The 13,539-nt window shown below is 35.9% G+C and overlaps 1 protein-coding gene across 5 annotated transcripts in view; it reads right to left on the bottom strand.

Moving 5' to 3' along the window:
- Positions 1 to 13,539, bottom strand: part of Tnpo (transportin 1) — a 563,147-nt gene that overhangs the window by 470,597 nt on the left and 79,011 nt on the right. For all 5 annotated transcript variants that reach the window (XM_090372882.1, XM_090372884.1, XM_090372886.1 and 2 more), the window contains one exon: positions 8,707 to 8,922. In XM_090372882.1, the coding sequence (XP_090229008.1) occupies positions 8,707 to 8,922 (216 nt within the window). The remainder of the gene's footprint in view (positions 1 to 8,706; positions 8,923 to 13,539) is intronic.

Raw genomic sequence — 13,539 nt, 5'->3', positions numbered from 1 at the left:
TTCTGGACCATCTATCTTTATTACAAAAAAGGTTACCCATTTCTCTGACAATAGAGTCTCCCAACAGAACTAGATCACCTTTGACTAAAGCAGCCTGCACTTGACTATTCTTTCTCGGCCCCAAATAAGGGTGGTATCACTTGGCTGGTCATATTTTTACTTCAGGTCAGGAGGTACTTGAATCTTTGATGAGCTCCCAGTTACATTTGTTTCTAGGGCAAGTACCCGTTTCTTCGGTAACGCAATTTCTTCTTGTAAAGCACCAAGTTGTAATTTCGGGGCGCTCCTTACATCGGTTGTAAAGAAAAGAATAGCCAGATGAGCTAGGTCCAGCTACTAGACCAGCCATAGAATACATGGCACAGGCTGTACAGAAGAAGTTACATTTCAGCTAGCAAACGAAAGGTACAAAATTCCTGCCAAAATATCTATAACAAAGGCTATCTGAATATTAAACTGTAGCTTTCCAAATACTTATCTAAATACAAAAATAAACCAACCTACATGACTATAGGAATTCAAACTAATCTATTAATAAAACTAGGTGTAGATGGTAAAAGGCATTATGGCTGAAGACAAGTTCTGATTTCAAACATTCTGTGTAGACATATTTATTAAGATGGAAAAAGACAAAGAGCTGCTTAAACAATGTGTTTAGTGGAAAGTACATGTTCCACATTGCAAGAACATACACACAAGGTGAGAGGTTCAGGAACTCAAAAATTCAACATGGTTTTAGAACACATCCAAGATAACATGTTTTGTACTGAAATTTGCAGAAAGGTGTAAGGCCCATTTTCCTTTTCAGAAAGAAAAATTACTAGTCCCAGGTATCAAGATATAGACTGAAAAATTATTCCAGCAACACAATATGCTCTTCTAACAAGATGGCCCTTTCACTCCCATTAGTATGTTCAACACTGTTTTCTTGTTCTGCCCTTGTCATGATTAACTGCTGTAAATTTTTTTTGCTTGTTCTGCCCTTGTCATGATTAACTGAAACATTGAGACAGAATTTTGTCTCAAGATTTTGGGGACTCCATATTTTTACTGCAGTACCCAATATCAACTGCAAGAAAAGCTCCCACATACATCCTATTAAGGATGCCCGCTATTCTGCAATATGATGAATACTGGCACACTAAATTTTGTCTCCAACTGCCAGATCCTGATTAGTTTTTGTTCTTTCTCCCCCCCACCTTTCCATTTGTCTCTTCCTTCTTCTTTTTTTTTTTTTTTTTACCACCCTTCCCTTCCATGACAATTATTGTATCCAGCCACTTTCTCTGCCAGGAGAGGAGAAATTTGAAGAAAATTTCTTGGAAAACCAACAGATAAAACCTAAATTCCGATGTAGATACATAGATGACATCATAGCCATCTGGAATCATGGTACAGATAAGTTACAAAAATTTGTTGAAGCTCTCAACAATTGCCACCAAAAAATTAATTTCAAAATGGAAATAAAGGACAACAGCCAACTTCCTTTCCTAGACATTTTTTTCAAGAAAACCCAAAGAACTACATATGGAAATTTTCAAAAAACTCACAGATACAGGCATCATACTAAACTATAAATCCTGTCATCCTTTCTCCACGAAAATAGGCATTCTAAAGTCCTTCATAAGAAGAGGCTACAGAATTTGCAAAGAAGATAACATACAAAATGAACTATAAACAATAAAGAATAGATATCTGATGCACATCATCAAAAAAGCCATCATAGACACTTCCAAGTCCATCACACAACTCCAACCTAACATTGACAGAAGAAGAAGAACCTCCATATGTGTACCGTACATACCAACAATTAACACCAGAATAGCAAAAGAAGCCAAGAAATTCGGTATATTCACCTTTTACAAAAATTCAGCCTCCATAAAGCAGATCATAAAACAAGTCCAACCCCGACAATCCTAGAAGTCCAATCTATAAGACAGATTGTGGTTGTGCAAGTGTGTGTATATATATATATACTTAGGCCCACTGGAGAACCGCCACACCAATATTGCTGTGGCATCGGATTGTACTACACATAACAACACACTAGACCTTGATACTCACCATGGCACGCAACCAGCTACCATACAGGCTAAGGATAGATCTCCTACAAATAATCTCTTAAAATTCAACACCTGCAATAATACACGTTGTCAAACTTGCCCTTCTATGAATACCAAACATCTCACTAGCTGTGCTGAAGCTCCTACCTTTTGCCATGCCAGTGGCATCGTCTACCTTATCACATGCAATACTTGCATTGCTAAATACATGGGACAAACTGGAGGTGAACTACACTTCAGAATTAATACGCACAGATCGCATATCAAAAATAATGTCAACCTAAAAGACATAGAAATACAACATTTCCAGTTGCATAACTTTAAGGACATCACTATCACCATTTTAGAAATAGAGCATAACTACAGCTCCAGGCTAGAATTAGAAAACATTAACATACTGAAATATAAAACACTCTATCCTTATGGATTAAACAGCTCATTTAATGGGCATTGTTACACCAATATATCAACAGATGCTTGTGTCTACAACCTATTCCACATGGTCAAAAGACCTACATTCAAAAATGTAAAAGCCACCTCTAACAACACTTCCAATACCTCAAAAATACCACACACTAACACCATTACTCTGGGCAGATTTGCTGATGTATTAAGTTCATGGGACAAACCTATCATACCAGTCAAACATATACATGATACCATCTTCGGTTTAAAACTGAGTAAACTTAGAGCCGAAGCAAAAATCAATGCTACCTACAATCATAATAACATACATCTGAATCACTTACTCAATGATATCTTTAAATACAGATTTAGTAAGTATTGTATAGCCATCAATGAACATATTAACATTAAATTCACCTATAATTTGTTGGATCATATAAACTTTAATAAACTTATGAATATATACAAACACGATCTACCAATTAACAATTTAAAAATCAGTACAAGATTCAGTTACAACAAACCAATAGGTCTAACAGTCTGTAATTATAAGCAGGTTGCCTGCAACCTAGAAAGGAGTGATATTGAGGCCGAATGTTTTTGCCATTTGCCTCAATATCATGCTTATGTGGACAAAGATCACAAGCACATTATTACAGGCAACCTTAGCATCATTACTGAACCTGAACTACGCACCTTACTTTCCTATGGATTTAAATTCAGGCCCAGCACTACATGCAACACCAATAAGATGTATAAACAAATATACCAAGACCTCATGCAATTTTGCCTAAAATTGGCATATAAACATAATATACCATTAGAAGCTTTCCAAAAATGGATATCCCTCACTTATCAAACTATTTATAAACAGCTTGGTGTCTTACACAAAAATATACAGCCTGCCAAGACCTCTGACTTGGGCAAAGTAAAGCAACAATTAAAAAAGTTACAGGCTATGTTTATCATTACTACCACAGACAAAGCAGCCAACAACTACTGCTTCATATGCAAATAATTCTACACTACCACTGTGCTTAACGAACTGAACCACAGTTCTACGTATAAACTGGAGCCATTAAAAGCACCACCATTACGAAAAAATTACTGGCTATACATAAAAAATTAAAACTAAGTAACCCTAACACTAATTTTCCATATGTATACTTTATACCAAAATTCCACAAAACACCTACTTGTTTCAGATTTATTACCTCCTGCAGGAACAGTTACGCAAAGATTCCACATAAAAAACTGGTTGAACTACTAAGTATTATTTTTAATAACATTGACAACTCTAGAGTTATCCTCAATAATAACCCAATTCTGGAATATTTAATATACAACAATCATACCACTGAACATGTCAGCACTTATGACTTGAAAAATCTGTTTACCAGTATTCCGCACGATAGTTTAAAACACATTCTCAGTCACTATTACACAGAATATAATAGCATATTACCTTGTAAGCAACAATACTGGAATGATTTGATAAATATTTGCATCTTCAACAGTTACATCTACAATGGTACCAATTTATACAAGCAAAAAACTGGGATTGCAATGGGTGCTTGTAGTTCCAGTCTGGTTGCCAATCTTTACCTACACTACTTCGAAACAAATATTATCAAGGACATAACTTTGTACAGATACATTGACGATCTAATCGTTTTTAATCATCCCAACTTTGTTACCGAATTTGGCAATAATTACCCATCGGAATTAGAAATAGTTGCTACCAATAAAGATAGCACAAAAACAGCCACTTACCTGGATATTAACATACAGGTGCACAATAATAATATAGATACCAACGTTTACGACAAACGTAATACGTTTGGATTTAAAACTATTTGCCTCACCAACTGGCATTCAAATATCTCACTAAGAATCCATAAAAATATAATTGTGTCACAGAGCATTAGAATAATAAAAATATGCAATAACGCAGAACATATAATCAGCACACTTATCGATTTTAAACACAAGTTATCTGAGAACGGATTCCTGGAATGTTTCATTAATATAAACCTACATACAGCTATGTTGATAGCCTTAAATAAATACCACAATCACTTTGACCATGATTATATTATACCTAAAGTTTTGCGGAACTAACTCTTTACCCACTGGATTATTTATGGTTGACGGTTTCTACAGAGCCTGTACATATGTAAATAATTAGGCACTGCCTCAGAAGCATATTTAATACAGCTTACACTCATTGAAAAAGTTGTACCTGTATTTGCTTCTGAGGTAGTAATTAATTCTTGGCTTCCCCCTTAGCCATTTTCTTCTTTCGCTTCTTATGAGAACCTCTTACCCTATTTCATCTCTAATTTTTGCCGCTTAAAATTATTAATACCCCATATTGCCATACTCTAAGTTTACTAGAGGGCGTGTGTGCTAAACAGTCTTAAACTAATTATTTCTCAACTAACTACATGTCAGTATGAGGGCGCTGGCATCCGCTATCCATATATAAATCAACACGTGCTCTACAACGTGTTTTTCTTGTGTTTCTTCTTTGAGGTATGTCTGCTTCTCTCGTTTACTAGAGTTTACTCTAAGTTTACTAGAGGGCGTGTGTGCTAAACAGTCTTAAACTAATTATTTCTCAACTAACTACATGTCAGTACGAGGGCGCTGGCATCCGCTATCCATATATAAATCAACACGTGCTCTACAACGTGTTTTTCTTGTGTTTCTTCTTTGAGGTATGTCTGCTTCTCTCGTTATACCACGTTGTAAGTATCTAGGAACTAGCCTTTCCTGTCCACTTCATTTCCATAATATATTTTATTTTATACATTATCCTAATTTTGCCGCATTATACTATTGATATACCAGGATCCCTTGCTATAAGGGACGGGAAGTTACGCCCCCGGTATTATCCGACGTACATTTGCATTATTACTTTTCCTTTACTTTAACTATTCGCTATCTTCTTCTACTGTTCTTACCTCATGAACTATTAGAGTAATTCGAGGGGGATTGAGGTACTATTGCTATTCTTATACCCTATATCCTTTCTCCTTTTTTAGCTGTTGCTCCTTTGTCATCCACTAACAGATATTATTAAAAAAATCTATTGGTTCTCAACTACTACTATTATTCGTTTTTCTGCTTGATTCATTGTCTAGGCTATCGGTCGGGCTAAAGTCATCCAGCCTGTTAACCACCTCAAATTCGTCTAACTACCACAAAATTCGTCTAATTTTAACTTAGTTACTACTATTAAAGCCTTCCTTCTTTTTGATATATTTTATTACCATTCGGCATGGATTAACAGGCAGATGATATCAGAAACTGATAGCTCGCTAATTGTAGGAGGACACATTGAAGGGGTTAGCCCTTGATAAAGTCTCTTTCATTGTGTCACCTTCTTCCTATAATTGGCATGACATACGTATCTAGTTATTATTTTCTACTTTTATGCTTTATTAATTATTTTGTACTTTCAATATTTGTTATTTCCATTATTTATGTATATCCCTACCAAGCTAGAACCATGGACTAGTTATAACTATTATAGCGATTAGTTGCCACCAGCTTATATATACTTGCCTTTAATATACTGCACGTTTAATAACTGCTCAAACATAATAAGACTGATGTAATGTTCTATCTAGAATTCATTGATGGCATTAATCAGTTCTTCTCCGCCTTTCAGTTTTTAGTTTTTTATTGTATAATTTGCTATAATAACGGTTTATCTTGCTATAATAATTGTTAATTTATTTGCCTTATTCATTATATATATATATATATATATATAGGAATCCTACAGACACCTACAATGCAGAATAAACGAGCACAAAAAAGATGTAGAGTATGGCAGAATGAATGTCTGATACAGCTCTCCACGCCTTCCAATGTGGGGACACCTGGAACTTCCATAACACAAGTATTATTTCCACAGATAGTCAACAGAAGAAAATTTAAAGAAGCATTTCTTATCAAATTAATTTGGATCCTCAGCAATTAAAAGAACACAGGGGGTTGAGTTCAACCCACAGTATTTTCATCTCTTCAATGAGAAAATAAGTGAAGAAATAAGGACCCAAGAAAGAAAAAGAAGCAAGGCATCCAGAGTTGCAGATTGCATACCCCTTCCAGACCCCCAGAACCAGCCCGCACACCATACGGATGATCAAAGGTCAACAGCAACCCAGAACCAGAGCAGGTGGTCAAAGGTCAACTTTCAAGCTTCCTGGATCTAGGATAACCTATTGGCTAATTATAAGAATCCCTGGCCTATAAAAGGCACTGCTGGCTCATCCTCTTTCCCATTTCTCTTCAGGTCTGAGGGCGGTCAGCAGGTAAGATCTGTTTTGTTTGTCTTAATTCATCTTATAAAATAGGCTAAAAGTAAAGTAACATAAAAAAAAAACATTTCTCAGTGTAACCAAGTTCTGCTCATATAATTGTGTAATAGTAACATAGAATTGCTCCTTTATGTCCTAACTATAATCTTAGAGACGTTCAATTTGCTATTATAACTTAGAATTATTTATCTACTCACTGGCATTATTGAAAATTAGAAATGACCAATTGTTAATACATCTTATAACTGATATTAAAAAATTATGATTGTAATTTAGAGCTGCTCAATATAAATCTAATTAGTAACCATCTTTTTAATTTTATCTCTATTCCCAAACAGCATGGTCTAATGATGGGTATCGGCAAGATACCCGAAACATCACACTATTGTATATATTAATTTAGGCTATGCTTAATAAAATATATATTAAAAACTCCATGTGGTAAAAGAGTGGTTAATTATACATAATAATAATTCTTAATGGATAACAACCACATAATGTCCTTCCCAAACTATATTATAATAGAAAATCATAAGACAACAAATGTGTAAAGCTACTTTTGACTTATCCTGTGTTAATTATATACATATAGAATTACATAAAAGAAAACATTCAAGAATTAAACTTATCTCTAGTCCTGCAGAGAAACTTTCCATTTCCATGGTCAAATGAAACTAAAACTGTCATACAGTATTTAAATACAGTGGATTCCGGTTATTTTGGCCACCGGTTAATCAGGGCAGCCGTTTATTTGGAACAAATCTTAAAAAACAGAACCCAATCGATAAAATAGCCCGGGTTTACTTCGCTTAATTGGGACAACATGCCGTTTAATCGGGGCAGGAGACTGTAGCACTGGACATCACCCTACGATCGTCTCCGACCGTACCACGTGGTTCGGTCGGATTTCTGGAGGTCACAACCATAAAACAATTAGCAGTCACCTGTTTATTGGGCTTTTCTGTTAGTGCAATCTATCATAAACGGATAGTAAACTCGATCTTATTGAATTTGCGATAATACCGACAGCTGGAATTCTGTGGGTTATTATGGTAAAATGTGTTTACACTTCCATGAAATCTTCAATCATATAAAAAAATTAATTTTCATAATCTTCTCTTCATTCCTATTTTTAAAGATTCGTAACTTATTATTCCGTTCTCACTTGCGCGTATCGTGTTACTTGCAATTTGTGTGTGCCGTGTTCTTTGTTATTGATTGCTTATCTTTTTACTGTTTTGAATTTTAATACCCCCCCCCCACAAATGTCAGTGAACAGAAATGTCAACTTGTTTGTATGTACATATTACAATACGTATTAATTCTGATTTTCACGTATCATTTAATTTTTTAATTGGTAAGGTAATAAAGGGTAAATTTGTGCTTAATATATCTTTACTTTTATAGCCTGTGGATAATATTCCTCCTATTTTCGCTAATTAGAATCGCTGTTTAATAAAACTAAAATTCAATTCACAAACGTGATCACAATGAACAGCGCTTACTACACATCATACAGTGAACGGTACTTTACTTAGGTGATTCCATCGTAACGTGATTTGATTGTACAGTGAACCAATTGTAAAGGGGGGGGGGGGTACGTTGTATTTTTAACTATTTACGTGAAATTTCGGATAATTGGGGCAGCCGCTTAATCGGGCCAAAATGCACTAGTCCCGATGTGTCCCAATTAACCGGAATCGACTGTATTATGTTTAAAATATTTTTTAAATATTTAAAAAATTTTAAGTTTCATTTTTAGGTAGAAATACACATCTTTTCTATTTTAGAATACTAGGATTTAAACATGTAAAAAAAACTAAAGGGATGGATTCATTTTAATTCAATCTTTATCACTTTATAAAAAAAAAGGCATAAAAAACAGAATGCATTATTTTCCAACTTACATCAAGAAAAGAATCAATATGCATCATTAAAACTTGGGTCCTATTGATGATAAATTGGTTAACGCATGCAATGGCATGCGACCTTATTTTAGGGCTACTATGTCGAAAAAACTGGAGAAACTTTGGTATCAAAATGTTCAGCGGTCTGTTCAATGCATCACTATCCAAAACCTCTGCACAATCTTCACATATCTTCTGTAAAGCTCCAAAAGCACCCTGCAAAAAAAAATTATTAATTAAATAATTAAATTACAAATTAAAGGATTAATAAATCATAACTTTTTTCCCTAAAACTCACACTTAATTATCCTGTTAAAGTTCGTAAGTAAATGGATGATTCACTACATGATCACAAGTTTCTGATATTCAGACATGAAACATGACAAGGTATGAAACACAAATGAAAAATACCAACTCCTACTGAGAGGCGCCTCCATAGCCAGGTGGGCAGGAGCAGCAGTGCGTAGCACACGCTTCTTGATTAGACCGGGGTTCGAGCCCATGACGATCAAATACGGAGGATGTAAAAAGGTCAGGGAATGACCACCACATATCCCCAGAGCAATATGGCCTTAGTTGCTAATGCTCCTAAACAACCAAATAACAAACAACTCCTACTGAGACTACCTTATCTCTTCTGCTTGCTTATGACTAATGAAAAGTGCAAAACTTGGAGTAAAAAAACTGCAGATGAAATATCTGAAGAAACTTGCAGATACTATTTTGCCACCTTTGTTGGTTCTTAAAAATGTAAATATAAGGGCAGTAAACTTTTTTTTTTAAATAAATTCTGAAATCTCTACCAAAAGTCTGAATAAAGAGCAACAAACAAAGTTCAGCTCCTGATGTGACATCTCATTAGAGGAAAACTGCAACACATTGATGAGAAAAACAGCTCTCAGCATTTCTATATAATTTCATCCCTGTAAGAACCTGAACAACAAAGTATCTACTTCAAGCAGACCCTGGCACTAACAGATTCTTATACTGAACAACATCTTTTTTGATTAAATAAATGTCACAGACACACCTAATTGTGGAAAGTCAGCTTGTAATACAGATAACGGAAAAATGCATAAAATATTAAGATCTGTTAGCTAAAAATATAAAACCAAATAATTATTAATAACAATCCTTGAATTATAGAAGATAACTAAATAGAATTTATGTTGGCAGTATAGGAAGCTGTTATTACCAGCAACTAAAACAAGAAAACAAATGTAACAGTCTAAAAGCACTAAAAACATTAAAATGTGTAAAATACATAATACATAGAATCCTGCCAAAAAAAAAAAAAAAATTGCAAGGGGGAAGAAAACACAAAAGTTGCTTCATCTGACTTACCTTCCCAAAGGTCAAAGTGATGGCTGAGGCATAGTGGTGCCATCTGGTGTCACTCCCAACAACTACCACCCACCATTGAATGCAAAAAGCCAAAGCTAAACAGGTCCACTTCCATAGCTGGATGAGGATGACAAGCAGAAATATTGAACATACTGCATCGAATGTGGCACGTTATAGTCACTCATGTTCGGGACTTCAGCAGACAGGTCAGTTCAAAAAGTCAGAGACACTCTCCCAAGGAAGAGAGTGGACATAGTGTTTCCTTGTATGGCGGCTCCGGGGATTTTCCCCAAATATGCAAAGTAGCTATGTGACACAATACAATCGCTGTAAATACCAGATAACGTGTAGTTGGCATCGTATGTTAGATTATGTTGGTATGCCCAAAGGAACACAGCAAAGCAAGTGGCACTGTCTCCTGTATGGCTGCCATAAAGGAAGAGCAAGACCATACAGCCCAACCAACTGGAAGTGCTTTCAGCACAACTACTTTAGTGACCATCCAGCCCAGGAAGGAAGAAAAATCCAATGCATGAAATGGAGCATCAAAATGAATATGTTCATCATGCAAGCATACTACAAAGTAACCAAGCTAGAGACAACCAATATTACAATGTACAGAATGAAACTACACACCAAGTAGGTGGAATGATTCCCAGCTGTCCGGGTCACCAAACAGCGGATAGCAGACCAGAGATGAACCACTGTCATGCAGAACCTGATAGCTAATACAATCTTGAAAAAAATCAAGCAGGATGTGAGCGACCAACTACAAAGAACAAAGAATATAAACACAACTAAACAAGAACTAGAGGAAGAACAGCAAGAACAATCTGGAGCAGCCAAAGTGGAAATAGACAAGGTCATGACATCCTGAAGAGAAGAGTGGAAGAAGGCCCTAGCAGAATTCGAGGGAATGGATCCGACAAAGACGCATACCATACCAAAGCAGAGACCAACAGAATCCTCTAGCAAGTCACGGACCAGCTCAATGGGTAAATAATACCAGATTACCTCAACAACAGTGAAGTAATACTAGATACCATCCACAAGAGACCAAGAGAAAACAAAACTACCAGACTGGGAAAGAAGGCCACAGCAGAAGGCAGAAATGCTAAGAGTGATGGTAGTCCAACTGATCCAGTACCAACAGGACTCTGGATTAGTTGGACTATCAGAGGGTCAAAGAATATTTGGACACCTTCAAGCAGAACCCCCTTAAACTCAGCAAGAGGCTTTGCCAATACAGGGAGAGTACCCAGAGGAAAACAGACAACTGGATATTTGATGTAAACCAGCTTTGAACAGGAACATTGGACAAGAGGAAGAGGGGCAATAGATACCCCCCCTCCAACCAAAATGGCAGAATGGGAGATTGAGGACGAAAAAGGTGATCGAGAAGTTTCGCAACTGGCAAACCCAAGGGATAGATATAGATAACATCCATAACTACTGGTACAAGAAGTTAAGCTGCACACACAGGCACAGAGCAGAGAACTTCAGTTCTAATCTCAATGATGTCAATTTCCACTTACAGTCTGCCAAACCCCATGTACTTTTTCTGATAGAATCTCAGTTATCGGTTGATTCAACCACTGCTCATCTCAGTTGCCCAAATTATTCACTGTATGATTCTTTTTGCCTGAAAGGTGGTACTCGTGCATATGTCCATTCTGATATTCCCTGTCAGAGACTTGGTAATTTGGAATCTCCTCTTTTCAATCTTCTCTGGCTTAAAATCTCTACCTCATTCTGTCAAATTCATCTGTTGTCTCTACCATTCTCCCAACGCCACTAATCACTTGGAACTCTTTGACTTCATCTCTTTGCAACTTGACTTTATCCAGTCCAACAATCCTAACAGTGAGGTAATTTTCCTTGATTTTAATGTTCACAACTCCAGCTGGCTTCCATTTTCTAGTTACACCGACCCAGCTGGTCAAGATGCTGAGACTTTTGCAATTACTAATGACCTCACACTGACTGTTCATTTACCTACTAGAATACCAGACAATCCTAACCATACAGCCAACATGTTTGATCTTTTTCTCACAAACAACCCTTTAAGTACACGGTCAAAGTGAGTGGTCCTTTAGGCACCTCGGATCACAACTTAGTGAATATCTCTTCTCCAATGGAGCCTTTACTCATGACTATTCCCAACCTCGTGTTGTTTGGCATTACAAGAATACAAAATGGGACAACCTGCAAGATTTCTTTTCTTCTTTTCCTTGGTCGGATTACTGTTTCAAAACTTCTGATGTCAACATTTGCTCAAATTGTTTCAGTGAAATTATTCTTATAGGAATTGAATCCTTTATCCCACACTCCACTCAAAAATTTTGTCCTTTATCTGAACTTGGTTTTCCAATAAATGTGCTAAGGCTGTTAAAGAGAAGAACACTGCATATCGTAATTGGTTTGTTTCCAATTCTTCAGTTTCATTTTCTGCCTACACCTCCATACCAGCATTGCTGGCCGCATTATACACAGCTTGGCTGGCCATACCTCCCGAATGCTTCCGACATCTTGTTGAATTAATACCATGTTGGATAGCTGCTGTACTGAGGGCAAAAAGAAGACCTACGAAGCATTAGGTAGTGGTCATAATTCACTGATCACTCAGTGTATATACAGTAAGCACCAGTTATAGTGATCACTGGTTATTAGAATCAGCCGCTTTATAGAATCAAATTTCAAAGAACCGATTCAAATCAAGAAAATGCACTACACTTTCAGCATTTATTAGAATCACATTTTCAGTTATAAGAATAAATTTTGAATGCCTCAAATATTTTTCTAAAGCACATCTCTGGAGGTCACATTTCTAGAGGTCACAACCATAAAACAATAAAAACAATTTGTAGTTTTCAGTTTATTGGGCTGTTTTGTTTCTGCAATCTTGTTATAAACGGGTAGTAAACTCGATCTTATTGCATTTATGATAATACCAATAGCTGGAATTCTGTATGTTTTTAAGTTATCGGTGAAATGTGTTTCCCCTTCACTGAAATTCGCTCTTCATTCCTGTATCTCAATAACAAAGCCGTGTGCTTTGTTATTGATTGAGACAACTTTTTTATTGTTTTAAATTTTACCACCCAAAAAACTGTCAGTGAACAGAAAGAGAAGTGAATATGACTGTAAAAGATAAGTTACGAATTACAGAAACATACAATAAATTAAACTTAAGCATTAAGTCTCAAAGGAAGCAGCAGTAAAATTAAGAGTGCCTCAGTCATCTTTATCAAAATTATTAAAATCATGCACACATTAAACACTAATGTGATTAGTAAAACCAGAAAAAGCAATTGTGAAGGGCAATGCCAAACAGCAGGTGAAGCTCTGTTCATTTGGTTAAAACAGACCAGCTCATTTAATGCATCAATCAATCGTAGCATTCTTATTCAAAAAGGTAATGATTTTACTGAAAAACTACATGAAGAGTTTAAGGCAACAGATAGATTTCTGACAAGAAGAGAGAGGCAT

Source organism: Mastigoproctus giganteus, chromosome 4, assembly GCF_048544385.1.
Source record: "Mastigoproctus giganteus isolate SK-2022 chromosome 4, ASM4854438v1, whole genome shotgun sequence".
In the NCBI taxonomy this organism is placed as follows: Eukaryota; Metazoa; Arthropoda; class Arachnida; order Uropygi; family Thelyphonidae; genus Mastigoproctus; species Mastigoproctus giganteus.
Note: the sequence above shows the minus strand (reverse complement) of the source record. Positions and strands in the feature narration are given on the sequence as shown.